At 44.7% G+C, this 27,410-nt stretch overlaps 1 protein-coding gene across 1 annotated transcript; it reads right to left on the bottom strand.

Annotated features, from left to right (window-relative positions):
• Positions 1-837: 837 nt before the first annotated feature.
• Positions 838-23,241, bottom strand: gtpbp1l (GTP binding protein 1, like). The gene is made up of 13 exons (XM_062544245.1): positions 23,202-23,241; positions 22,648-22,836; positions 21,999-22,110; positions 17,673-17,853; positions 15,875-16,058; positions 14,447-14,611; positions 12,968-13,091; positions 12,673-12,787; positions 10,714-10,858; positions 8,443-8,761; positions 6,940-7,118; positions 6,403-6,543; positions 838-3,321 (listed from the first exon to the last, which is right to left on the bottom strand). Exons 2-13 carry the CDS (start codon positions 22,825-22,827, stop codon positions 3,217-3,219), a joined length of 1,950 nt encoding a protein of 649 aa, XP_062400229.1. The 5' UTR covers positions 22,828-22,836; positions 23,202-23,241; the 3' UTR covers positions 838-3,216.
• Positions 23,242-27,410: the final 4,169 nt, after the last annotated feature.

The raw sequence follows: 27,410 nt of genomic DNA, 5'->3' as shown, positions 1-27,410 counted from the left end.
GGACACCAGGATATATCGAATTGCGTTGGGGGGGGGTGGAGTCAAAGTGGAACTTCAACAAGGAGCAGTGGGCAACCTATTCAGGCATCATCGCATGGTCTATGTTCCTGGCTGAGCCAATGGCCTATTCTCACACGCTTCACACTCATAACACTCCGTCTCAGTCTTGGAGCATTTTTGTCTGATGCTGAGCAATGACTGCAACTACGGTCTCCAATTTCTTCTCAAATCTTCTCAATAACAGACACTGAAGAAAGCACAGTTGGAAGATCCAGGCAGGGACATTAAGCATCAACAACCGAGCAGCAGTCTCAGAGTGGAAACAGAGTAGTATCAGGTAGACGAGCACAATCATTGAACGAGAGCTCATACCATACCGAATGTACAGTAAAAGCATAGCAACATAACTTGACTCCAGCAGTCTTCTTGTCTGTACATGTTTTGAGAAACTCTGATCGGAGATATGGCTTCCCCTCAGTTCCTTTGAACTTAAACTTCCAAAGGAGCTGGTTATGACCTCTAGATGGACCAATGTCCTCGAAAGTGAGATTGAAGTATGACAAAAGAGAATAGTCCATGACAACAAAAAGCTCTCGCATCATTACTAGTCCAAGGACCAAACAAAGCTTTCAGACCTTGCACTGATAAATAAAGGATCTATCAAAGCTCGACGTCCTTGCACTAGCAGAAGTACCTCAGAAGAAAGCTTGAAGTTCTTCCTCTTCTTCTTATATTTTTGGGGCTTTTGCCTTTACTGCATATCAATAAGAGAGACATGATGGGTTAAAACATGTTACATGGATCGATGAATTAAGAAATATAGTCCACAACATAAAGAATAACATTTTTTTTTTTAATTAAAAGCATGTACAACACAAACCTTTTGTTGCCAATGTTAAATAGCATTCTTTTTTGCCGTTTTTTGTACATACATACAATGAACATTTCTTCAAAACTAATCCATGCAGTAAAAACTTAAAAACAGGGGGGAATTTATCCTGCCTTTTGGTTTCCCGCAATAAAAACCAATGATTAAAAAAAAAATACCTTCCAAAAAAAAATCCAAACCAACACAAATGTCTGGCACATCCTGATGACCATAATGAGAATAAAACAAAAATTTAAACCTGGCAAGAAATCGCTTCAACTCTTGGACGATTAAGCTGCAAGCTACAATCCATAAGCCCCCCCAAGCCTGTTTAGCTTATTAAGCTGGTGCTTTAGGTTCAAGTGGGCGACACACACACACACACATTTCTGGAATAATGCTACCAGGTCTTTGGGCTAATCAGAAAACTTAGGGGCCAGATATGCATCCTCTGAATACTACCATCTTGAGCTGCCTCGTTCATACGCAATACTTTCTTTCTAACCGGTAAAGCTTTCTTCATCTGTGCCACTTTCTTGACCAACCACCAACCACCCGGTAATGCAGTACATCTACATGGGAAACCAATGTGCACGTCTTGCTCAAAGACCTGTCTGTCAATGGAAACTGACAACTGAAGTATGTATGAAAGCTTGTCAAATATAAGAAGCCATTGAACTCAAAACCCTCATCAACACATTCCGGTGTAAGCCTTGGATAGGGGTGGAAGGGGAATTTTATAGTCCCAGTCTTGCCTGCCTTACGAAAATATTCATATAAATTGCCTCATAAAATAAAAGTTCATTTCTTTCATTTCTTCCCATTCCGAAACAAAAAACACAATAAAAAGTACAGCATCACTTCTAAAAAACTTAAGATTGTATTTCCCTGTATCTCCCCTGCCATCCGTTCCATACAGGGGACAGAACCGGCAGAACCTAAAAACACTCCTTAACCTCGCTATTGTCTAAACAATCCACTCTTTTTAACCTGGTTTCCTCACCATGGGGAATTTAGACCTTGAAGCAATTGGATCGGTGCAAGAGAAACGGGCATGTTGGGCACAATATTACTGGTCTTGGCAAAGAGCAGAACTGTGTAAGTCACAAACACACCACTGAACAAGTTTCAATGCAAAAACTCATTCTCAATGTCATTGCTCATAGAAAAAAAAAAACGGTAGATCCAAGCGTTGAACTGAATATCCGAATACTGGGAAAAACAGGGGGGGATCCAAGGCTTAGGCGTACCATGTTGACCTTGATTTTTAAACCGAACCTTGAAATCTCTTCATAAAGACTTACAAAAGACACATCAATCCATTTTTTCCCTGAAAAAAAAGAGAGTGTTCCCACTCACCAAAAGCAGGTCCTGATTTGGTAATAAATTGAAAAAATCTCTGCAGGTATTAATCTATGAAATAAAATAGTCAATCTTCATCAATACTCAGCTTCAAACTGCAAAGTGAAGAACACCGTACTGTGTAAATGTATCATCTACCAGCTACATCAGACCTGTGAGCCTATCCTTTTACAGTGGCTTACAACAGTTCTCAGTCAACATCCTAATTTTTGGCTACATAATTGTTTAATGCTGGGGTAAGGACAACAACAAAACAAATGTTGGACTCTAATGAGGCCCATGGCACGCTGAACCTCTTCCATGGGGATGAAACGGTACACGGCAAGAGGCCACGCGCCTTAAAAACAAAAACACCATCGATTCCCAACAAAAGGCTGGTTTTCAGAGACAAGGTATGGCCAACATTCAAACAACAACAACAACAACAACAAACAACAAAAAATCCCTCGCTCTCGTATTCCATATCGATGGGACCTGCTGGCAAAACTGACCGGTGAAAAATAAACGAGGAGTCCAATGCAAACGAGGACTTGGCCGGGGGGCACTCTGATTGGGTCGGTGGGGAACATGGCCACATGCTGGAGAGCCATGAAAAACTACAAAAGGGAGGCCAGAGCAGGTTGCAGGAGGACAATATAAAACTACAAAAGGGCGGGGTGGGGGGGCAGAATGGGTTGTTAAGTACAATAGTTATGGGTCAGCGAAACGGCTTTGAGAATGGCAACACATTTGAAAAACAAAATGAAGAGCGAAAAGGGAGGGGGGGGGGGGAAGGTAAGAACAGAGATTACTGTCTGAGAATAGTCCTCTACTGGCTGGTTGGAGAGCAAAAGGGCTCCCCGTTGAATGGCAAAAAAAAAACTGAAATGATGAAATATCCCTGGTGCCCAGAAACAAAACAGCGGGAGGTCTCTGGCTGGAGGGGGGGGGGGAGAACCGGAGCCGTCAGTTACGGAGGAGGGGGGTGGATGTGATGACGAGGCTGCTTAGCTGCTTCCTGTTCCGGCAGCAGGGGGCACCAAGAGGCTGGTGAGGCCTTTACCGCGGTGCCTCTGGCCTCCTCGCCGCCGCCCACCACCACCCTGCTTTGGCTGCAGAGAGGGAGAGAGAGAGAGAGGGATGATCAGACCGGGAGAGAGGGAGAGAGGGAGAGAGAGAGAGAGAGAGAGAGAGAGAGAGAGAGAGAGAGAGAGAGAGAGAGAGAGAGAGAGAGAGAGAGAGAGAGAGAGAGAGAGAGGGAAAGGGAGAGGGAGAGGGGAAAAGAGAGAGAAGGAGAGGGAGAGAGGAAGAGAGACAGAGAGATCAGACCAAGAGAAAGAAAGAATCAGGTAGAGAATCAAAGAGAGAGAGAGGGAGTGGCAAGGGAGAGAGAGAGAAACAGACAAAGACATCAGACCAAGAGTAATCAAACAGAGAATGAGAGACAGAGAGAGAAGTAGACTTCGACAGAGATCAGCTCCAAGACAGAAAGAGAGAATCAAAGTGAGACACCCGTGCGTGCCCCGCTATGAGGACTGTTTAAAGATGACCCCTGGTGAGCTCCGCATTGATCTCAGCTCTCCATTCACTTGGTCTGAAGCTGGAATAGATAGTCCGCCGTCGTCTTCTTCTAAGGGCACACTTGAGGTGCTGTAACGCTATCTGAGAGCAGTTATGAGAGGGGTAGCCTTTAAGTAGGCAGATGTAAAGTGGCCCTGTAGCTGCTACTGGAGTTGTTAAATCATGCGCAGGCCTCTCCACGCGTTAGAGTCACACCGCTGTTAAAACAGACACGACCGCTTTTAGTTCTCACAGTGATGAGAGGGGGATAAACCTTTGGCATGCAAGGAGCTTGAGAGGGGGGTTTAGGTGACGTGTCGGCACGTACGATTGAGAGGGGAGAGACTATAAAAGAGTGAGCGACGGAGAGCGAGAGCGAGGAAGTTTCGCTCTTCTGCTTTTGGTGAAGCAGAACATTTTGTAATGGCAATAAAGCTCACTTGAACTGAATTGAGAGTGCGAAAGTGTGTGTGTGTGTGTGTATGTGTGTGTGAGAGACAGAGAGAGAGAGAGAGAGAGAGAGAGAGAGAGAGAGGAAGATAAATCTACTATTTCCATCAGCAGCCCTGCAGGAGGCCTGACACTGAGTGTTAAGATTAGATGCCGGCGCAGCTCATCTCCTTCCCTGATAACACCGGGCCAGTCGCACATACCCCCCCCCCCCCTCCCCTTCCCTCACTCTTCCTCCTCTCTTTTCTCCCCCCCCCCTCCCCTTCCCTCACTCTTCCTCCTCTCTTTTCTCCCCCCCCCACCCCCTCCCAGTGGTGACGCACAGTCAGGGCTGATGTGGAGGAGCCCATCTGACAAAAGCGGAGCTGACCCAGAACTCATCAGGTTCAGCGATACCCCCAGCTCAGCGCTACACCCCGGCGATAAGAATTACACTGAGCCCCGTCAGCAAAGCGCTTGGGTCGCGCGTACGCAGCTGCTAGCGCCGTGATCCCGCACGTAAAGCCATTGGCCTTTGACTACACGCCTATCTTATGAATAACGTTGTGAGTGCAGCTACATTCTTTATGGCAGGGCCTATTCATATTCTTTTTGCGTTTCTCTAACGTTTCTATTTCTGTCGGGCTTCTAGCAGGGAGGGTGATCGGCTCTTATGACTGTGTTTTGCGGCAGCGGAGACGGAATACAGGCGACGCTGGGTGTAAATTGGCTTTAAGTCTGATCTATTTGTGAGATGATTACACGGCGCAAATGAAAGTTTAGCTCAAAATGACAACTGCTATTAAGTCCTCGCGCTCGAGCCGATAAAGCTCCGCGTGTTTCATAGTCAACTGTCTGGTTTTGCATCTGTTTTTATAACGTATGCAAGTGAATGGGCATTACGGTGCCATTACAGAGTACAGACACTCTGTTGGATAATCCGTGCCATGCTGACAAGGGTGCGTTGCACAAACTGTGTGATTTTCCATGGAATACATCATTCTAGATCAAATGAGTTTGTGTAAATGTAAAAGTTCTGACAGGAGAAAAAACCTCACGTAGGGGGAAAGGGTTGTAGAGCTCTGCTCCACGGAACACATCGCAGTGTTAAATTAGGGTTCTCGTGTAACCAAAGCAGTCACTTTGGTTAGAAGATTCCTCATGCTTGACGTTCCAATTACAAGGTGTGTTTAGAGCAGCCAGCCGTTACGGATGTTCTCTCTTAGTTGGGGGAACACAACAGGCATCCTTCTTGTTATTCAGCAGGAGAGAAAAAAAAAATTGCTCTCGTTCTTTACCTTGTTTTCTTTGTTGCCGTCTCTACTTTGCGAGTCCTCCTCCCCCACTGGCTAACGTGGCAGCAATAAAACAAGGGGAGAGGAGAGGAGGAAGAGAAGGGAGGAGAGAGGGAAGAAGAGAAGAGAGGGGGGAAGAAAAGGAGGAAGGAGGGGAGGGGAGGACAAGGAAGGAGAACGGCCAAGTGGCAGCATAGAGTGGATGGAATTTAGGTACATGTGGCAAAAAAAAAATGTGGGGAAAAAGAAATGCAGGTGGAGGGTAAGGAAGAATATTTGTCAAAAAGAGAGAGAGAGAGGGAGTGACAGGAGACAGAAACGACAGAGAACAGATTTAGAACCGCCTGAGGAACCGAGGAGCTGATGTGGAGATATCAGAATGAAGAAAATAGCGATCGACATGCAATTGCACAGACCTGCAGTACAACACGAAGAGGAAAACCGAGCCCTACAGTAGCATTGGGCTCTCTTCTGCACCTCTTGCTCACCTACTGACTTCACACTCACACGTCATGCAGATATGTGTCCTGACAGGTGTGAAGACACCAGGAACCATAACTAAGGAGTAATATTACTATACGAGAACATTTATAGAAGACTCGGCTTATCGGATCAATACACACTGAACGCTGCCAGCTGCCTCCAGCTGTCTAACGAGTCACTTGCTGTGTAGCAGGCGTCAAGATACCAGCTATGAACGTTGTGCCGCGATGCCTTGCTGCCAATGCATGCTATCTTTGATTGTCTACGTAGATACATAGTCTGTGACCACGCCGTCGATTTGGGTTCCTGTGTGTTTTAAATATTCCTTAGTATATTTCTTAGCATTTACTTATTTCTCTCCCTCCACCTAGTTTTGTCCTGACTTCCTGTTTTTGTTGTTGTTGTTGTTGATGTTGTTGTGGTCACCTGTGCATTGCCCTCTAATAACCCTGGTTCCTCGTTGGGTGGCGTTGTTCCGTCTCCACGCGGCGACGTCTTCTTGCTGGACTGCATTTTCATTTGCTGCGGTTTGGAGTGGGAGGGCAGGTTGTTGGGCGACTGTAATAACTGCAAACAAACAAACAAACAAACAAACAAGTTAGGGGAGAGCTGCCAAGGGGTTCTGAGAAGGTCAACAAGTAAATGCAGCTTCTAAAGCATGGTAAGCTAAATGATGTTGTGCAGTGCTGTTTGGACACAGCGGTACGAGTATTACACAAAAATGGCATCACATCACAATAGGCAATTCTATCACTATGCCTTTGGCTGAGCAAACTTTGGTCTGAATTTACGTCTGTAGTGTTTTTCTTGCTGGTCAGCAACTAACCCGCTGCCCACAGCAACTGATACACAACCTCTCCGGCTGTCGAGGCCCGTTTAAGGCTCGCGGGCACGAGTGCCACCTCTGGGCTCCCTGGAGAGTCCCCTCGCTGCTCACTGACCTTGGAGATGGTGCCCACTGACCTTGGAGATGGTGCCCACGGCCTTGGTGCGGCCCTCCCGGAAGACCAGCCTCTGGTCGCAGTGCAGGTACTCGGGGGTCTTGATGAAGCGGAAGTGGACCAGGGCCTTGTCCCCCGTGCGCAGGCAGTCCCTGTTCATGGTCAGGATGGTGGCCGTTTGCCTGATGCTGCCACAGTGCACTGCAGCACAGAGAGAGAACGGGAGCCCGTTATTACAGTCAAAATACCGCAATGTGCTAGCCTGGCTAGCGCCTACCACTTCTCAAATGAGACGTGGTCTGGCAACCAGACGTTCATTTTCTCGTATTTGAAAAATTGCCCAGATCCGTTCATTGGGCACCACGGATGTCTATCAAATGGGCTGTGCATAGCTCATCATGGTCTTGCTTTTTCCCCCTGTTCTGTGATTGGTTACCAACATCTGTCGAAAATTTGGGTGTTAGTTTCCAGACTGCCTTAGCAGCGTTAATGAAATCACCACGCAAGGCAGGATGGGAACACCCAGGCTAGTAATGTGCCATAATATGCTGTTCTGTGTTACGAGATTGTGCTCAACGTAAAGAGCTAATGCTAAATAAGCTTGTAATGCTAAAAAAAAAGGCACTATGCCAAACAAAGATGTTATTAGCATTACATTTTTACTTGCCCTCAAAACTCATTTGACACACTCGGGCCTGTTGCTGTAGAGCAGCGTTGCCCAAGGTGGGGCCCAGGCTCCCTTTCCACCGTGCGATAAGTACGGAAATGATTTGGGCACCTCTGCTGTTCAGCAATTAGACTAGGAAGGGCAATGTTTACTTAAAACTAAAATATTCTTCACCCTCTTGGACCTTACGAGTCTACAGGCAGATTCATTTTAGATTAGCTGGCTTGTTTTACAGCCATGCTGCGGAGGTGTGCAAATATGATCAGTGAGGAGGCAGGCCTCACAGGCTAGCAGCAGCAGCAGCGCAGACCGCACTTCTCATTTAATCCACAAGCATCGGAGGGCTTAACAAGTCAAGGACGGATAACATTATACATGCTGCTATTAGGTGTAGGTATTAACACTGACTACTTGAAAACACTATTCGAAGGCTACCCAAACCTTACGATTTTGTACATGCCATCTTCCATAAACACATTTATTATAATTTTGCGCAATTTTGTTTTCCACTGCATGGGAAATATATCAGCTTGAGTAAACTTGTCAATTACTCTTGGCTCGCATATACTGTATAGTGAAAGTGTCCTTACTTTATGCGACACCTAAGTATCTATGGGTATATGTAGCCACCCAACTCAGCAACCAGCTTGGGTCAAATACTTTCCCGTTTCCACGCTTTGAGTTTTAAAATCTTTGGGCCTATGAACTGACAGCACCTTCAGGGGCTTGAATAAACAAATAAATAAATAATTAGTAAAAACTGTCCTCTACATTTCCAGTCTTTTCCCTGCGTCACTCCTGAGAGGTCACGTGTAACATGTCTTCCCGCTCACTAGAGGGCGCTCACGCGTCACCTACCCATGGCCTGGTAGCGCGGCGAGATGGTGGTGGGGTGGTGCAGCACCAGGATCTCGGCCTCGAACTCCCAGCAGGCCTGCGGGCTGAGCCGGGGCGACACCATGACCATGCCCTTGCGTATGGACGAGCGCTTGATCTTCTTGAGGGCGAAGGAGGCCGTCTGGCCGCCGCGCACCTCCTTGACGGGCATGCGCTTGCGGTGGATGGACTTGACGGCGATGGAGATGAAGGCGCCCAGCGGGTCCGGCCCCAGCAGCAGGGTGTCGTTGAGGCGGATGAGGCCGCGTAACGTGGTGCCCGACACCACCGTGCCCACACCCTGAGGACACACACACACACACACACACACACATACACACAAGCTCTGTGAGTGACACATTTCACCCAAGAAGAAAAAAAAAACACCTGGGCAGATTCTAGGAATCAGGGGAAAAAACACTATTTACAAACATTAGTCACCACTGTGCCAATAACATGACAACACTGATCATTCCGGGGGGAAAAAAACTAGACAGCTGCCATCAGCCAGACATTCTGGGCATACAAGATAAGTCCAAGACCTGCCCTGTGGCAAACACTTATCTCAAGAGGGGATGATGAAGAAGAAGCTTATTGTCCCCAGACTAGGAAGCATACAGCCTTAAACAGGGCAGCACCAGAGTCACACACTAGGACTTAGTCATTTAACAAAACTCACATCCGTTTGAGTGAAAAGACCTGTACTCAACACTACTTTGTCTACACAGTAAGAACAATGAGCTGGATTCATTTCAGGGATGAAGATAGTCAGACACTACATGCCTGGACATCAGATCCTCAAATGTGTAACCCATGGCATTAAAATGACTATTTTTCGTGAGTATATCATATGCTGCAGCTGTTGCTTCTGAGGTCCTACCATGCAAGTGACGTCACTGGAATTGATAGCGTTCTAATACTAACAAACGCATTTTTTGCGTTGCTTAAAAAAGGCTATGTATTGATTTTTTTAATTAAAAATTTTAGTGCAATTTATTTGTAATTATGATGACTAACACTTCATCAAAGTTAATTATTTCAGTTCAGTTCATCTTTAAGCCTGAAGGTAGTGCAAGCCATTCACTAACAATATTGCTGATGCGCAACAGGAATAGCATTTTGAAAAGGTTCATTGACTAAACTGGCATATGGTCCACAATATGTTTGTGTGGGAGCTCAAATTTGAAACTCCACTTCTTAAATGCAGCTGTCTGGTTGAAGCCTCAAAATATTGTAAACAAAGTAGCAGGCTAAGCTTATCATACTCTACTGGTTGGACTGTTCAGTTTCCCCACATGTGCTTAAGTTTCAAGGTAAGCTAATACTTTTTCTCCTTGGGACAGGCCCCTTTAAGTCTTGGAGTTGAAAAACATTGTTGGTCAGTCAACTTGAATGCAAGAGTTTTAATCAAATGTCGGCAGCATAGCCTACTAATGATGCTAACCGAATATAACAGTAATTTAGCTAGCCGTCTTCTGTGCGTCAATGCGTTCACGATTGTGAATGTTTTATTTGGATTAAATGTGCATGTGGAGGGCAGGTGTCCATTGAGCACGCACGAGAGCGGGCCAAGGAGAATGAGTTTACTTCTACTGTTTGGTAATTAAGTTGCACGCATAGTCTACAAAAGTTGGGGGAGAACTTTATGCTTCTACCCGAGCAGCGTCAGGTGCATCAGTGCGACCACCGACCACGCTTCCAGGGATGATCTCGTTGGTTTTCATGGAGACAGACAGCCGCGGTGTGCACGGAAGGGAGGGGCTGTGTGTGTGCGTGTGTGTGTATCAGAGACAGACACGTGAGTGACAGAGAGAGAGCGCAGGGAAAGGAAATTCAGCTTTACGAATGCTGCGTGTTTTTCAATAGCGTTTCAAAATAAACAAATAAAAGAATAACGAAACGCAATATGTGGCGGCCGGTTCTGAATCTGTGGCGCACCGCCACACATTTGTCTATGTGTGGGAAACACTGCATCTGTATTGGATCCTGTATTAAGATCCTGTTCCTAAATGGTTTGGTACAAACACGTGCACCTTCACACCCCTACACCATCTTATGCCAAATGCTGAGAAGAGGGCTGCTAACACATGCTGTACCCATACAGGGGAGCCTGGGTAGAAGCACGAGGCTGAATCAGGGCATACTGAATGAGTTCTGTATTTAGGACACAGGAAATAGATCGGAGTGCTTGTGCGTGAGTGTGTGTGTGTGTGTGTGTGAGTGTTTGTAGTGTGTCTCTTCAACTCCTCTCACCGGTACTGAGTATGTATCATCGATCTGGAACTCAGCTGGCTCGTCGTCGCGGTACGTGGTTCTGGACGACAGCAGGTTGAGGAACATCTTCAGCAGGTCCATGTTCTCGCCAGTCACGTTGGAGATCTGAAAGATCGGGCACATTCTACCGGCACACACACACACACACACACACACACACACGCACACACACACACATCCTCAAGGTTACTTAGACTGCTTCCAATTCCACAAACATCCAACACCAAAGAGTCATTTTCAGACATTAAGGAAAAAAAGAGAAACAGACATTTTGCCATTTCAGCATCTCTAAAAGGCCACAACGTCACATTTCCAGCACAGGAGATTGATTCCATCCATTGGCAAAATGGAACAGATTCCAACCACTGCCAAAAAGCAGTCCCTGCTGTTCATAAGGTAACAGGATTGCACGTCTCTTACCAAACATGACACACGGTCAGACATACACACATGAAGCTGACCTGGCTGCTCCGACCTCTAAAAAAACCCTGCCATTATGCCACGACTGCCATTATGCGGCGTCCCACCCTGTCATCTTCAGAGTTTAACATCTGAGCGCTCTTCTGCCTAATTTGGGTACTTCCCTTTCCTCCTTTCATTTCATGTCGCCCTAATAATATAAAATATAAGGTGAGATTGGATACGACACGCACAATGATGAGACTAATTCCCACACTCTCTCTTTCCCTATAGCCCTGCTCCAGTTGATAGGAATGATCTGGGGCTCCAATCTACGGGATGAGGCGTTTGGCTGTGAAGGCTCATCTCAAATCAAATTAAAGAGAACAGAGCAGAGCAGAAAAGAAAAGGCCCTGATTGAATATGCTCGTGGAAGCACGGCCGCCTGAGGAGCTCTGGTTGGTGTGTGTGAATGTGTGTGTGTGTGTGTGTGTGTGTGTGTGTGTGTGTGTGTGTGTGTGTGTGTGTGTGTGCGCGCGCGTGCGTGTGCTGTATGTGTGTGTGTGTGTGTGTGTGTGTGTGTGTGTGTTTTAAGCTGTAATTAACTGGACCAGCCCAAGCCAAGCCACAATTTCCATCCATGCCCCCACAAAACTGCTGAGCTGGACGACGCGGAGAATGCGAGTGACCGCTCGGTAAGAAGCCCAGCGCGGTGCCGGAGCCCTGCTCCCTATACAGCTCGCCACCGATCCCGCTGATCTAAGCAACCTTTTAATTTATTCTTTAGCTTCCCCCCTGAAAAGTCTATTGTTTACACAAAGTAATCTGCCTTTAAATGTCCCCACCAGGACATTATGCCTTCCTTTTGTTGAAGACAGACGCCATTGTTATCTCACCTATGGACTCGACCGTATACAAAATGACCAGCCCCAGTACTATCATCTCCTATTCGCTGATTATGTTACCACAAGATTAAATACGTGATATGGTTGGTTGTTCACATTGTTTCAAGATAAAGAGTAACGTTGTTTCAGCCTTAACTCTAATGTATGGGCAAACACTGAGAGCGGTCTTAATCTCTTTGTCCTTGCTTCTCCCAACTGAATTTAGAGGCATACTGTAGAACAACTGAATACACACATGAACTAGAAAAGCACTCAGAGAGCGTAGACCTCCGCCTGTATCGTTCTTCCTAGGTTGTCATACATTTGAACCTCAACTATTCTGATCGCCACCACGTGGCCATACCATGCCATTACACCACTCAGCAAAACACATAAATGGCTCCGGATTCCTGACGGTGTTATGGATCACCCCCAACAGCGAAATCCATCCATTACTTTTTGAGTTACTGTTAGCTAAGTCAAACTTTTTGAGTTTGAGTTAGCGAACAGACAGACAGACAGACAAGCAAACAGACAAACATACGGTCCCCGATAAAAACATAACCTCCTTGGCAGAGGTAATAAATCACTCAACGCGGATACAAGCGGTCAAAGTACAGCATGCACATGTCATGTGGTCTGAACACAGGCCTACCTCTCCGAGCTGAAGTTGGAGGCGGTGACTATAACGTCATCTTTGTTCTGCACCAAGACAGGGATTTTCCTGCAGCCCGGAGATTTGAGTAACCTCTGCAGTAGTTTCAGCGTTTCTAAAAACAAAACAAAAGAAAAAGAGGCACACACAGACATTACACACGTCCTTGTTTTCTACACGCTGTGGGGACATGAAGGTGAAGATGTTTGGCTTAGCCTTGTGAAAAGAAAGGTTCGACCATCCGTGGTAATGAGGTGCTTTGTGTTGGCTAATGGCTGCAGCAAAGCTCGCTCACCTTGTAAAATATTGGCTGGACACATGTCGATTTTCGTGACTACAACAAACACGGGAACATTTAATGCCAACGCGAGGCCAAGATGCTCTTTTGTCATTCCCACAATCCCTGCATTACTGCCAACCTAGAGAGAGAGAGAGAGAGAGAGAGAGAGAGAGAGAGAGAGAGAGAGAGTTAAGTGGGAAACAAGCAGAGGTCAAGACATAATGGTAACTAAAAGATCCTACACATTCCAGAATGTAAGTACTTTCTTAAGAATGACATTTTCAGACCATGATGGAGGGGGACAAAAGGGCAGACACGATGAGCGATGGATATCATCTTTAGATATGCGATTAACTCATGTACGAACCGCCGTAAACACCGTACAACAACCTCAATACCAACGCCTATAATGAAATGCAGCCTAAATAATGCCTTCATGTATTCCGAATTCAGAATTCCTAAACCATTGTATCCATCATTCCATCAACCTAGCCAGCCTCCCAGTTTTATCCTATTATTATATCTTTCTCCCGGCCTCCTCTCCAGGCTCTCTTGCCCCCTCCTCGACTCCCGTATTAAACATTCAAGGTGTCAACATCTATATTGAAGGCCTTCAACTCCTCAACTGTGGAGAGCGTTCTAACAGGTGGTATTGCAGTACCCTGCAGAGTGATGCATGTGATGAATAAAACTCTGTGAATCCTTCAGTCTCATCCCCTGCCCTCCTCACTCCACTGGCAACATCCTCTTCCTCTCTTCCTGATCTGCTCTTTAGCTAGTTCTCCCCGCCTCCTCCTCCTCTTCCTCTCTTCCTGATCTGCTCTTTAGTTAGTTCTCCCTGCCTCCTCCTCCTCTTCCTCTCTTCCTGATCTGCTCTTTAGCTAGTTCTCCCCGCCGCCTCCTCCTCTTCTCTTCCTGATCTGCTCTTTAGCTAGTTCTCCCTGCCTCCTCCTCTTCCTCTCTTCCTGATCTGCTCTTTAGCTAGTTCTCCCCGCCTCCTCCTCCTCCTCTTCCTGATCTGCTCTTTAGCTAGTTCTCCCTGCCTCCTCCTCTTCCTCTTCCTGATCTGCTCTTTAGCTAGTTCTCCCCGCCTCCTCCTCTTCCTCTCTTCCTGATCTGCTCTTTAGCTAGTTCTCCCTGCCTCCTCCTCCTCCTCTTCCTCTCTTCCTGATCTGCTCTTTAGCTAGTTCTCCCTGCCTCCTCCTCTTCCTCTCTTCCTGGTCTGCTCTTTAGCTAGTTCTCCCTGCCTCCTCCTCCTCTTCCTCTCTTCCTGGTCTGCTCTTTAGCTAGTTCTCCCTGCCTCCTCTTCCTCTTCCTCTCTTCCTGGTCTGCTCTTTAGCTAGTTCTCCCTGCCTCCTCCTCCTCTTCCTTTCTTCCTGATCTGGTCTTAGCTAGTTCTTCCTGCCTCTTCCTCCTCCCCAACTCCACTATCATCTCGCTCTCTCTCTCCCAATTCTCTGCTCTCTTTGGCTCTCTCGTCCTCAGCCATCTCACCATGAGCATGCAGAAGTCCGGCAGGTGTCCAGTCATGCCGAACACGGTGGTCTTGAGGTACTTCTCGTGACCCGCCAGGTCGATGAAGGTGATGACCTTGGAGGAGCGCTCGCAGATCTTGGTCCAGTCCAGGCTGCCGCCATGGCTGTCTGGTTTGTTCACCACCTGAAGATATGGGGCAAGACAAGATGGACACATGCAATATCCGTAAAATAATGCAGTTTGGCAAATCTGCCAGATGGGCATTTAAAAGCTTGACTGCTTAGATGCTTGCATGGGCACACATGTTGTTGTCAGGTGAATTTATTAGTTACTGGATTGATTTCTTTGAATTACTATTCACATTAACCTGAACTGTGAACTTCATGACCTACTTATCTAGTGGTGCCATCATGCCCACTGAAACCTGAGCATTCTCATTTGGATTTGCCATGCTCACTGAAGACGCTTTTTCAAATCTGGATGTTTGTGGAAAAAAATGACCTAATTATATTAAGCAGATGTCAAATGGATAGAACTTCATTAAGTGTAACTGTGACCATAGACAATAATGCAAATCAGTAATGCTTTGTTAAAGGGCTTCACTTCCCATCTTCGGCTTCCTAGATGATATTATTCAATTCATTAGAGTGTAAACAAACCATTACTTTCAAGTTGAACCAACAGTAATTTATATATATGCCTGTGCTTAATGCTTTATTGATTTCAACTGCTGGAATCAATTAAATTCAGCACAAATTCAGCAGAGTGTATAAATAGAACACCATTTACTTGGATGCACTGCAGTACCCTTTATGAAGAAATGCAATCACCTGATGAGTTACAATAATCATGGAAGATTTTCCCACGGAAGTTTTTATTTTTTATTTAGTTTCTGTTCCGGCGTTTTTGTTGACACGTTTGCTTTACTTCAGTTCCCTTGTCCTGGTCCCCTGACCCTCCTCTACCCTCTCACACTGAACTGAAACCACCACAGCTGTTACATGTGGAACACATACATCTATACCGTAATTTCCCGACTATTAGCTGCGGCTTATACATTGATTTAGCTAAATTTCTTCAGCTATGAGGCTAATACAGGGGGGCAGTTAATATGGTGTTGATGTGGTTTTGTTTCTTTTAACTTGCATAAAACACTGTCCTGCGGCTTATACACAATGCGGCTTATATGCGGGTCGGGAAATTACTGTATATGTACTATTCCACTGGAAACACCCTAAGAACAAAAAAATTAAAAAGAGATTTAAAAAACGAAGAAAAAAACCCTGCTAAGTGTTTCCCTAGTGTTTTTCCACTTTCGTTTCTTGAGAAAAGAGTGAAACCTGGATACCTCATCCCCCAGAATCCCACCTGAAATGCTGATGTTGGTATTGTGGATTAATTGCATTAAGCCACTGGAGACACAGTGACTGGGAAGACGACGCCCACCTGTCCGTGTTGGTCGAAGCCCAGGATGTCGTTGCCAACGCTGCTCGTGCGGCCGCTCTCCATCTCGTGTTTGTGGCGGAAGAGTTTCTGGCGGGCGAAGCCGCGGCCGTTGTCCAGCTCCCCGTGGGTGAGCACGCCCAGTAACGTACTCTTACCAGCGTCCACGTTCCCCACCACGGCCACTCTAGGATAAGCAGAGTTCTTAATCAGTAACCAGGCCGACAGTCATCAGGATGTGGTCTGGTCAGACAAAGCCAACAATTTGTTAACACATCACACACAAGCTAGTAACACAATAACAGTTGGGTACATCATTTGAACTCAACAAATTGACTAGCGTGTTCATTTCTCCCTGAGATTCAGTGCCACGTTCTAGACTGATTATCTGTTGCTCTGATGGCTATGCGATTACTTGTCTGATTTTTGACTAGAAATGGTATTTCTTCTCTTAATATTTCATTAAACAATGGTATGAAAATTGTACCATGAGAAAATAATATTCACTACAGTTCGGCAAAAAAAAAAAAGAAAAAAGAAATTGGCCACAACAAAGGGATTCCTAGTAAATACTTCAAACTGGGATTTTATTCACAAATGACAGTAAAAATCCAGCCACCACAAATGATGGCAAAACAATGTCACTGATCACACGGTACGGGACATCCCCTATTTCAGACTGCCAGTAAAACAGGACAGACATAGAGCAAACAGACAGACAGAGAGAAAGAGAGAACGAAAGAAAAGGGAGAAGAGATGCCAAGGCAGAAACGAAACAGACGACAAAAGCTGGACACCCAAAGACAGAGACAATGAGACGAGGAAAAGCAGAAGAAGGGACTGTGACAAGGGGAAGAGGGGAAGAGGTGACAGAGGCGAGAGAGAGAGAGAGAGAGAGAGAGAGAGAGAGAAATACAAGATGACCACACCGAACCAAAAAAAAAGAAGCTAAAGAAGAAAATTGGATCGAGAGGCCAAAGGACATCAGAAAGAAAAAAGAAAATAAGTGACAGGCTTGTGGAAAAAGGGAGGACTGAAAAAAAAACTATTGGAGGTGAAAAGTGTAGTACTGCCCCCATCTGTTTGGCAATATCAACACAGACTGGACCACAGAGTGCTTCTGTGTACGGATCATTCTTAGCAAACAGAATGAACGAATGCCACAATCCATGTATCAATGATGCAAACATCGACTGGTCCAACTTAAATCCATTAAAGGGGCAACGTTAAGTTGTGGCTTTTTCCCCCCTAGGGTCAGAGTTAAAAAACATACTTGTACATGAAAACATACTCCATTCTCCCTAAACGGTTGCTGCGGAATGGATAAATAGGATAGTGCCATCTAGTGGACAGAGGAGGTGGGCCACACTCACAAACAACAGACAAATCGGACAAGTCTCATTTTAACATGCACACTTGCTCCAAGATAATTCCATGCCACGATCACCCAGTCATTGCCATACTGTCATATCACAAGAAGGCATCAGAGCACAAATCTCATCTTTGAATATTCTAAGTGGGCCTGAAGAAAAGTGGATGACAGCTGTGATTACATCATCAATTGCTTAAAAAAATAAAAAATAAAAGCTCAATTGTCAAGAGTCATTCACAGGTCATTTGAGCATTAAGATATCTTGATTGAAGTAGTACACACAAATGGTTAGGAAGGAGCAGACTGTTCAACTCTTCAGCCCACATAGTGTGCTGTGGCATACACTGACAGTAGGGTTATCATGTCATTGTGAGGTCCGCCCCTCTCCCCCCTCCCCCCGCCCCCCCACTTTCTCTGGCCGTTTCTCACCTGACCTCCAGGAAGTCGGTGTCCCCGACGCGGCGGCGAATGAGGTAGTCGCGCACGCTGCCCGCCGTCTCCGCCCGCTCTCTCAGCAGGATGAGGTCGGCCTCCACCGTCTCGCACAGCGACTGCACCGTGGCCACCGACGCCTCCATGTCCTGCTCGTTCAGCCCGTAGTCCCCACCGTCTGAGAGAGTCGGGGTACAGACAGATAGATAGAGAGAGAGAGGGTTGGGGTACAGACAGATAGAGAGAGGGTCGGGGTACAGACAGAGAGAGGGTCGGGGTATAGACAGAGAGCGAGAGAGAGGGTTGGGGTACAGAAAGAGAAAGAGAGATGGTCGGGGTATAGACAGAGAAAGAGAGATGGTCGGGGTACAGACAGACAGAGAGAGGCACAAGTGAGAATACTATACAGTACACTGTGTAATAGTCTGCATGATAATATGTGAAGGTTCAATCCTTATGAAATCAGATAAGTTTGTGCACCGCATCATCTCAGATTCTGGGCGGACCGTCTTTATATCATGACTGGGTACCAGAACCTTCCTTCATATTTATTTAGCCCTTGATATTATTTAAGTTTTACAGCCTGAAAAACACAGTATCAGGAGATCTATGTTTGAGGTAGAGGTCTGCAGGAGACAGATTTTTCAGTCTCACTCCCGCAATATTCTGTCCCGGTCACACCCGCTCTCCCAAAAACGTGTCATTTTCAGTCCCCCTCCCACCCGCTTAAAGGTATACTATTTACATTTTACTCTGCCGTTGTAAATAGCCTATTTCTCGTGGCTTGTTACCCCCCTGTTCACAAAGAAAATGCTTTTGCTGTGGAGGTGAAGGATTAACAACAGGCAAAAACTCTCCAAACCTCCAAAGAGTTATATCTACAGACAAAGTAATTCCTAAAGATGTCTTCTGTTTTTGAAGTTGAATGGCTGGTTCCCTCGTTAAGGACTCTCTACATCTAAAGCCTATCTTGCACTGAAAAGATTTGGGAAAGATTCTTGAAAGATTGTAGTCTTTTAACTAATTCTCCTCATTCAAGCTTTACTCAAAAGACTACAATCTTTCAAGAATCTTTCCCAAATCTTGTCAGTGTAAGGTAGTCTTTAGCTGTATGGCTATCCTTAGACGATTCCCCTGCGGGTTTTGCTTACCATCGCATTGGCTTCACAAAAGGTTATATTAAGGTGAAAACCTTGCATAGTGTGTCATAGTGTACAGCCTGCACAAAATAGCTGTGCAGTGCAGTAGGGATATTCAGTTCTGCTTTCTGGCCCACGGAAGGAGCGCAGAACTGAGAAAGTCACCAACATCCGAAATAGCCTACAGTACTAGCGGTGCATTCTTCCGCATGCTTTCGACTTTGACAACAACTTTCAAAAATGTGTCCCATGCCGCACTCCTCAGCATCGCGACCCGCAGGTCTTCCACAACTCCCACGGGAGTGCACGCCTCTAATTTTAAGTCTACACAAATAGTGGGCATGCGTGTTATTACCGATAAAAACAAAGGGAGGTTGTGCTTTTCGGTCATATTCAAAGAACTGAAAATGGCATGTGGTCGCCTGGGTGAACCCAGACAAACCTGTTAGCACATTTATTTAAATGGTGTGCAGGTCTGAAAGGGATCCCATTGATCCACAGGCCATCAGACAACTGGGCGACCAGTTCCTCAGCATGTTTGTAATATTATGGCAAGAATGAGGATCTAAAATCTAACACCACAACAATTCGGTTCTTAAGTCTGGCGTCACTAGCACAGCTAGACGGTTCTTGCAACTTGTAAACTTTGTCATCATCACCCCTGTTTTAGCGGTTTTAAAACAAAATCGCTAAACTTTAACAGAGTAATCACAGTTCCTCAACATGTTTGTAATATCATGGCAAGAATGAGGATCTAAGATCTGACACCACAACAATGACAAGTGAAGGTGAGACAAGAACAGAGGTGAGCATAATGTAGCCATATGTAGCTGTCCTTGATTCCTTAAAAAAGTGCATTTGACAGGACAGAAACAAACACTGGACATTATTTTTCATCCAGTTGGTATTTATTGGTTGATAAAGGGTGATGTTACTTCTTGAAAGTGCTGAAACCACTGAAGACACACCAGGGCGTAAAAAATAACAATGCATAAACATAAAAACCTCAAAATCCAAACAAAAACATTTTGTCAGACACCAGCCTGGCAAGCCAAACTACACAGAAATGGGGGGTCGGACCATTCACAAAACTGAAGCCTGTGGGTGGGATGAACAGTTGTCTTTCAAACTGCCTCTGCACGTAATAGGCCAGCATTTGTGACCAGTCGTAGCCGGTCCGCAAAACGGCAAATACATCCTTCTTTAAAACGAATGACTTGAGTGCTTCTTTCTGCTCAACCTTCAAAGAAAAGCCCAAGTCTAACTCTTCCAAATTTGATTAAAACGAGCGCGCTTCCTTAGCCTCATCCATCTTTCGTTTTTCTCTATGGTTGAGCAACATGGTCTCACACCCAACTCGTCAAACGTGGACGCATGCGGAAGCCGAATGTGAGCTCAAGGCGGGCTCAAGGACTCCGTACACAGATAGAGCGTTCTGATTGGCTAGGCTGGCCTGGAGCCTAGCGCAGGCTTGGCCTCAACGGTGCGACCCTAGACCATCTCGCTAGGCAAAAATATTTTTGGCCGCTAGGGTGTGTCTAGATTTCTAGGCTAGTCAGACACGGCTGATGAAATTATTCTGTACTTTTGGTTCACGCATACAGCCCATCCCTTTAGTGTCTACAAATGTCACCAGTTAATTGTGCGTCTGAAAAATGTCTAAAAGTGAGATGAGGGATTGTATGTGGGATTGTATGTGTCCACTGAGTCTAAGCCACGACAAACTGATCCCCTAAAACAGAGAACAGGACCACCAAAGGTGCCCTTTGACCTATTGGGACAGCTGAGAATGGGAGAGGGTGACACAGCACTGCTTAGGAGAGCAAAACAGACTGTGTACAAAACGCGCTGCCACAATGCAAAGGGCGCAGGCAAGAGCATAATGGCTAAATCATCCCATAGGATTTGAGAAAATGTCACCGTCAAAACACAATTGTAAGAGTGAGCATGGGGAAGAAACAAATTTAAAGCTCTGCACTATTCCAAATGCCACATACACTGACATTTTAGAGGTAACCAACAGCATGGCCCCTGTTTGTTTACTCAAAAACATTGACCTGAGACTAACTGGTTGATGGGGGTGGGAGCCCTAATCTGTATTAGACACAAACAATCAAAATGTAACTAGTGCAAAATGTAGAATGCTTTTCACCTGCTCGGGGCCACATGTCTTTTGTAAATAAAATAAATTGAAAAATGACAAATACATTTAAAAAAAGAGACACCCAATGAATCCTTTCCAAGCCCACGATCAATGTGGATTTCAGCAAGTGCATTCTTGTGATCAGCATCCAAGCAGTCACCACTCACTGCCCCAGAACCCAGAGGCAGTGTGTCCAGAATTTTGTGACGGTGGCCATGGTAACAGCACACTGGTGTCAGTGCTGTGAGCATGTGCTGCGGCCAGAGAAAGGGGGAAAAGGTCACTGGGCTCCAGTGAAACGTCTGGAGGTATCAGGGTGGCTGTTCACAAGTCTCAGCCTGATTGTATCAAGGCTGACTTTTTGAGCGGTCACAGCAGAGTTTCATCTACCATCATTTCCCAACTATTAGCTGCTGCTTATACATTGATTTTGCAGCATTTCTTCAGCTATGAGGCTAATACGTAGAGGCAGTTAATATGGTATTAATATTGTTTAGTTTCTTTTAACTTGCATAAAGCACTGTCCTGCGGCTAATACACAGGAAACGACTGTACATTTTTGGGTTTGCCACTGCTGTTTCAGAAAAAGGACTGGCAGGCAGGCAGAATATTGTCCTGGTTGCCTCGTAAGTCATCCTGTCAAAGTGCCCTCCTCCGCTGGCTGCCACTCTCATAGCAGTTCAAAAATAAACAGCAAAACTAATCAGAGGTCATGTATTACCTACTCTGGGGGAGATGAGCAAATTTCCCAAAACGTTAAGTGTTCCTTTGAAGACATATCATGGAATAATTGAGATCTATTCCCTTTGGGATCAATATTCAAAGCCTTTTTCTACGAAGATGGTACCAAGTTAGTCCAAAACCGGCTAAAGGGGTCATGATATATTCCCTAATGCAACATCAAGAATTCCACATCGGCAACGACAGAGAAATCATTCTCCACATTGTAAGTCGGTGAGTGCAGCATCAGAATGAGTTTGAGCAGTTGTTATGAGGTGAATGAGCACTGTGTTGCTTTAAAGTTCACATAGAGCGACTAACCTGAGCCCATTCCCACCACGTAGATGGTCTCCCCACAACCCTCGTCCATCCTCTCCCTGAGTTGTCGAAATAACACATCATACTGTTCTCCTGTTGGACTGACCAGAGCCATCTGGAGAGGGACAAGTTAAAAAGGCACTTCTGTTAAATAGTATGCTACTACAGTATACATTGTGCAAAGTATCAAGTTAGTTGAACTAACAGGAAGTCAAAAATGAACAAATCATGCAATGTTTGGCCATTAGACATTCCAACATGACAGAAAATACAGAAAAAAACAGAAGCAAACATGGTCAACTGTAAAAACATTGTGTCAATGAATTCAAATAATGCACAAAACGTTCAAATCTTTGTCAATCAACATGATCAATACCATGGCTGCACACTGAAGTGGACATAATATCGGCCTAGTACTTTTCTGTTAACGTTGCCATATGTTGACATGGCTAGCTACGTGTCATTCATTGAAAGAGTCGGTTAGCTTGCTAATGCTAACCTTGGGTACAATGTAACCGGACAGTTCCACAATTAAATACACTGGTGGAATTTTACCATGAACAGCATGTATTGCAGTGACAGTAAAATATATATCTGAAATGTTAAATGATAGTTTAGAGAACGTCATGTCAAATGATAGACACAGGCCTACCTTGCTAGTGAGGTCTAAATGATCCTCGGACTCGCCATTGTGAGCTTCCCCGTCCTCATAGCAGTCCCCTCCAGTTGCATCATCGTCGCTTCCCCGGTCTGGGGCAAACATACAGGCAGGTACAACAGTATCTGCCATTGCTATTGAACTCGGGCTTAAACTCGACTCGGTCGCCGCCATTTCTAAAACCTGTCATAGAAGACAATAATGGTTGATATCAATAAAATGCAATGATTTAGGTCGCTGCCGTTTCTGTCCAGTTAACAATTGGTTATGTATTTGGCTAGCAAAAAGCTAGTTAGCAAGCTAGTCAAATACAGTAACGTAAGCTAAACGTTGTTTAGCCAGCTAAGTGTTGGCTAACAATATTAGCAAAACAGCTACCGGTAAGTTTATAAAGTTAGTGTTTAAACTAAAACATCCGTGTATAGTGCAACGGAAGTAGTTTTTGCAGAGACACATCTGGTTTAGGAATATTTAAATGTTTCTGTTCATCACATTTCATAACATTTACACATTGCAACTTCAAATATGAGCCCAAAATACACACATACCAGCTGGGTCGTTGCGTGGCCTTGCTTGTACCACTGTCCCAGATTCGACAATACCAACGCACACGCCCACTTATGAATAATTCATGATTGTGCAGAATCAGGTCTAATGAGCAAAAGGAATTAAGTAAATAAATCAATGAACGCATGCATACGTAGGCCTACATAAAATACCAAATCTAGTATCCATCAAAGTAGTAGGCCTATAGGCTCATTGTCTGTGAACACTTTATGAACATTTTGAAAATGAAGGTCTCAAACTACATTTTGAAAATGAAGGTCTCAAACTAAATTGACCTTTTGGTTAAAATGTGGGCCCCCAGAGCTCGTCTTGTCATCTAGGCTACCCTCTTTATCGAACACGAATCTTTGGCACTCGCCTGTCTGGTCTCCAGGCTATGGCATTGGTGGGCCACCTGACAGATGAGCAACACTCACACTGTGTAGCCTAACCTGCGTATTGGCTGCAGACCCAGACCCAAAAACTCACTAACAGCACCTTCGAATGAGAGAGGAGTAATTTGAAGGGGCTAAAAGGTTTTAATGTCAGACAAGAATTTCTAACAGCAATACTAGGCCTTCTACACATTATTGAAGTCTTATCACATAGCTACAGGTAGGCCCTAGACAAAACTAAGGAAAACCATCCAGTATGTAACCAAACTGGCACCTCACAAAACAATCTCTCAGGCCTCTAGGCAAGCAGTGAAGAGTAAGCCAGACTCCAGACCAGGATATCTCACACCAGCTTGACAGTTCTTTCAGCTACTCCCAACACTTCAGAGCTCCTAAAGAAACCTACAAAGACTCTTTCATAGCCTACGATAGCAAACATGGACAAATAAACTCATCTAATCTATCTATCTATCTATCTATCTAATGTTCAAGCAACGGGCAAAAACTGATGCCGTTAACTAATAATGAAGATAGGCCCATTTTGGCCAATTTGTCTATATGCCTGCTACTTTATAGTATACATGTAGCGTCAACTTCCCTTTTTAAACACAACGTAGGATATCCACAGGTCTTTTCCATGTATTTCTGTACAGAACCACTGACGTAAAGCAGGGGGAAAAGGTGTCCGTTCTCTATCTGGGTTAACCCTAGTAGCTTTACCTCCACCACTGTTTTTGGTTCAGTTTGGTTGTCTGTCAGTTGAACCTATTACATTTCACCTCGGTTGAGGTTTCTGAGAGCGGAGTACATAGTTTCTGTTTCTGTTTCTCTGTCGGCACATAACCTTGGCTCTAGAAGTAAAAAGAGGTATTGAGAATTTTGCAATAGTGTTGCTGCAAAGTCATGAGACATTTTCAGTTAGCTGATACTAGTGATGTGAGAAAAGTGTTTATTTTTCCATTAGGTGTAAAAAAGTAGCAACTCCAGCATATGACCATAATCAATCAATCACATAGTTCAGAGAACATCCTCTTGTGTGTTTGTGTATGTGTGTGTGTGTGTGTGTGTGTGTGTGTGTGTGTGTGTGTGTGTGTGTGTGTGTGTGTGTGTGTGTGTGCGGATTGCTATAGAGAGATACATACTGTACATTAGGTAACTGTAGACACACAGAGAGAGAGAGAGAGAGAGAGAGAGAGAGAGAGAGAGAGAGAGTTAAAGAAAAAGGAGGCCAAAAAGGACTTCACTCTAAAAAATGTTGGGTTAGATATAACCCAACCTTAACCCAGCTGCTGGTTAACTATTGGACCAACACCGCATTGAGTTATACTAACCCAACACAGTGGGTACAAAATTAAACCCAGCAGGTTGGGTATGATTCTAACCCAAAACACTGGGCTATATCAATTAGTCAGATTGCCACAATAGATTGGGTAAAATAAACTATTTGCTGGGTTATAACTATATAATTGCTGGGTATTATTCACACAGTAGGCCTAGGCCTATATTGGGTATAGATTCAACCCAAACCACTGGGTTACATCAACAGAACTGCTAGTTAAAATTACCACAGCCAAGTTTTCCAAACCCAGTATGGGTAGCATTGAGAAAAAGGGCAAAGAAATACAATTCAACATAATTATTTACTTGACAGTTTACTTTATTTTTGAACAGATAGTCTAGTAGTCACAAAGGCATGTGATACTTCCACGAAGGCAGGCAGATTCTACAGTCCGTTTTGGGGGTCAGCCCTGTCAATCAAAGACAGAAAAAGTGCATTAATCACTGTACAGAACTTTACGGAAACTTCCATGAACCATTATCAGTGAATGATGTTAACAGACATTAAAAATCCACCAGGAGACAAAATATTAGCGCAACACACTCAGAAACAATGACATGACCTGATATTATGGAGTTGTTTTAGGAGATGATCTGGAGCAGACTGACAAACACAAGTTCAGTAACGTTAGCCAGCTAGCTGCTAATGTAAACACATCGGCTTTGACCACTGATCTATAAAGAATACCGCCTAGACCACAACATATACTAACATATGGTTGTTACACAGGTGAATATATTAGAGGATACCAGTATGGGTTTCTCAATGTCATTTAGTGGTGTTGTAGACCGATACAACTCACATCCAATACAATATAGCTATTTACAGAATCATGTTCTGTAGGCTATCCATCTATCCATAGCCTAGGCTACATATATTTAGGTCTATCTATCTCATGCATCAGTTAGGAGCCATAGCCAGTGAAAAATACATTATAAGAATTTTAATGTGTCATAATTGCTTTGATATTGACAATCAGTCAAGAATTTTAATATTTCTTGATTTGATTTGGGATGCTAATGCTTGTTTTCTGGTAAAAAAAATAAATAAAACTAAACAAGTGGAAGAGCAGTAGCCTAGTTAATTATTTTGGGGCGCTACATAGCCTGCAGTGGTTCTCAAACTTTTTCCTTCATTCCCCACTTTGATCAAGGGGGCTTTCTCGAGCCCCATGCACCTGTCCATCATCATCACTCTAAAAAAGGTAGAAGCCTAGGTCAAGCTCAAAATTGTCAAATTTATTGACATAACGTCACTTGCTAAATGTACCTCAGTAACAAATAACAGATAGGTTACAGATAGGCCTAAATATCAGTTCAGAAATAGAGAAAATAAAAATCTAAATCAATGACCAATATCGTCAGTTTTTGTCATTGACAAGGTGTCCTTGCTTCAAAAAAAGCTGATTTCCAAAATTAGGCTACAGAAATAGGGCCAACTATAGGCTACTATTGTGTTATAGGCTAAATGAAGCACAACCTCGTTCAACATTTTAGTCAGGTCAGGTCAGGCCCTGACGTGAGCGCTACCCTTGAATGAAACAGTCAGTCCGTTGCGCATCGGGCGCTACCCCCTCTATCACGGTCTGCAGGCCATTTCTTATGTGCGCCATCCGAGTCCCTCACAGCTTTCCCATTTGATGTCATGTTCTGCCAGGTAGACTAGGGTAATTGTTGAGAATGTTGAATAGCTCATCAGCAGTGGCCCTACTTTTGACAGAATAGAATATCTTCGCTCGCTGTCAAGTTAACAAAGCGGACATAACTTTGTTACAGTCAGTGCCTACTGCCTGAAGTTGGAGACCAAGTAGAAATGTAGGCCTATTGCAATTTAAAAACTGGAATAGGCTACTCGGCAATGACTTATTATTATACAAATTAATTGCATTAGAAAGATCGCGCTCTGTCAAGTGTCATTCATATCAGTGTGAACTTCGTGAGCAATCCGACAGAAACGAATGGTGCGCATTTTGCACTTCGCCCGCCGCAAATAATTTCTCTGCGCTGAGAACGTTGTAGATATTAGGCTATATAGCCTACCTGCTATTGATCTAAAGAGCCTACCTAGATAGCAATTTCCTTTGGGCCGGATCCGCATGAAAGCCTTTAGATCCGTATGTAGCGGACCTACGGTATCTGACTGTGGGCCAGATGTGGCCCACACACAATAAGCGGACCCGTATTGCAGATCCGTACAACACAGAATAAGCGGACCCGTGTCACACACAATAAACGGAACCATATTGCAGATCCGTACCACACACAAGAAGTGGACCCGTACCACACACAAGAGGCGGACCCGTATTGCAGATCCGTACAACACAGAATAAGAGGACCCGTGCCACACACACACAATAAAAGGACCCGTATTGCAGATCCGTACCACACACAAGAAGCAGACCCGTACCACACACAAGAGGCAGACCCGTATTCATGGGTTTCATCAGGTCCCTTTGCACAGGTGTATCAATCACCATG

This window comes from Sardina pilchardus, chromosome 1, assembly GCF_963854185.1.
Source record: "Sardina pilchardus chromosome 1, fSarPil1.1, whole genome shotgun sequence".
Lineage (NCBI taxonomy): Eukaryota > Metazoa > Chordata > Actinopteri > Clupeiformes > Clupeidae > Sardina > Sardina pilchardus.
This window is presented reverse-complemented; position numbering and strand designations above follow the sequence as displayed.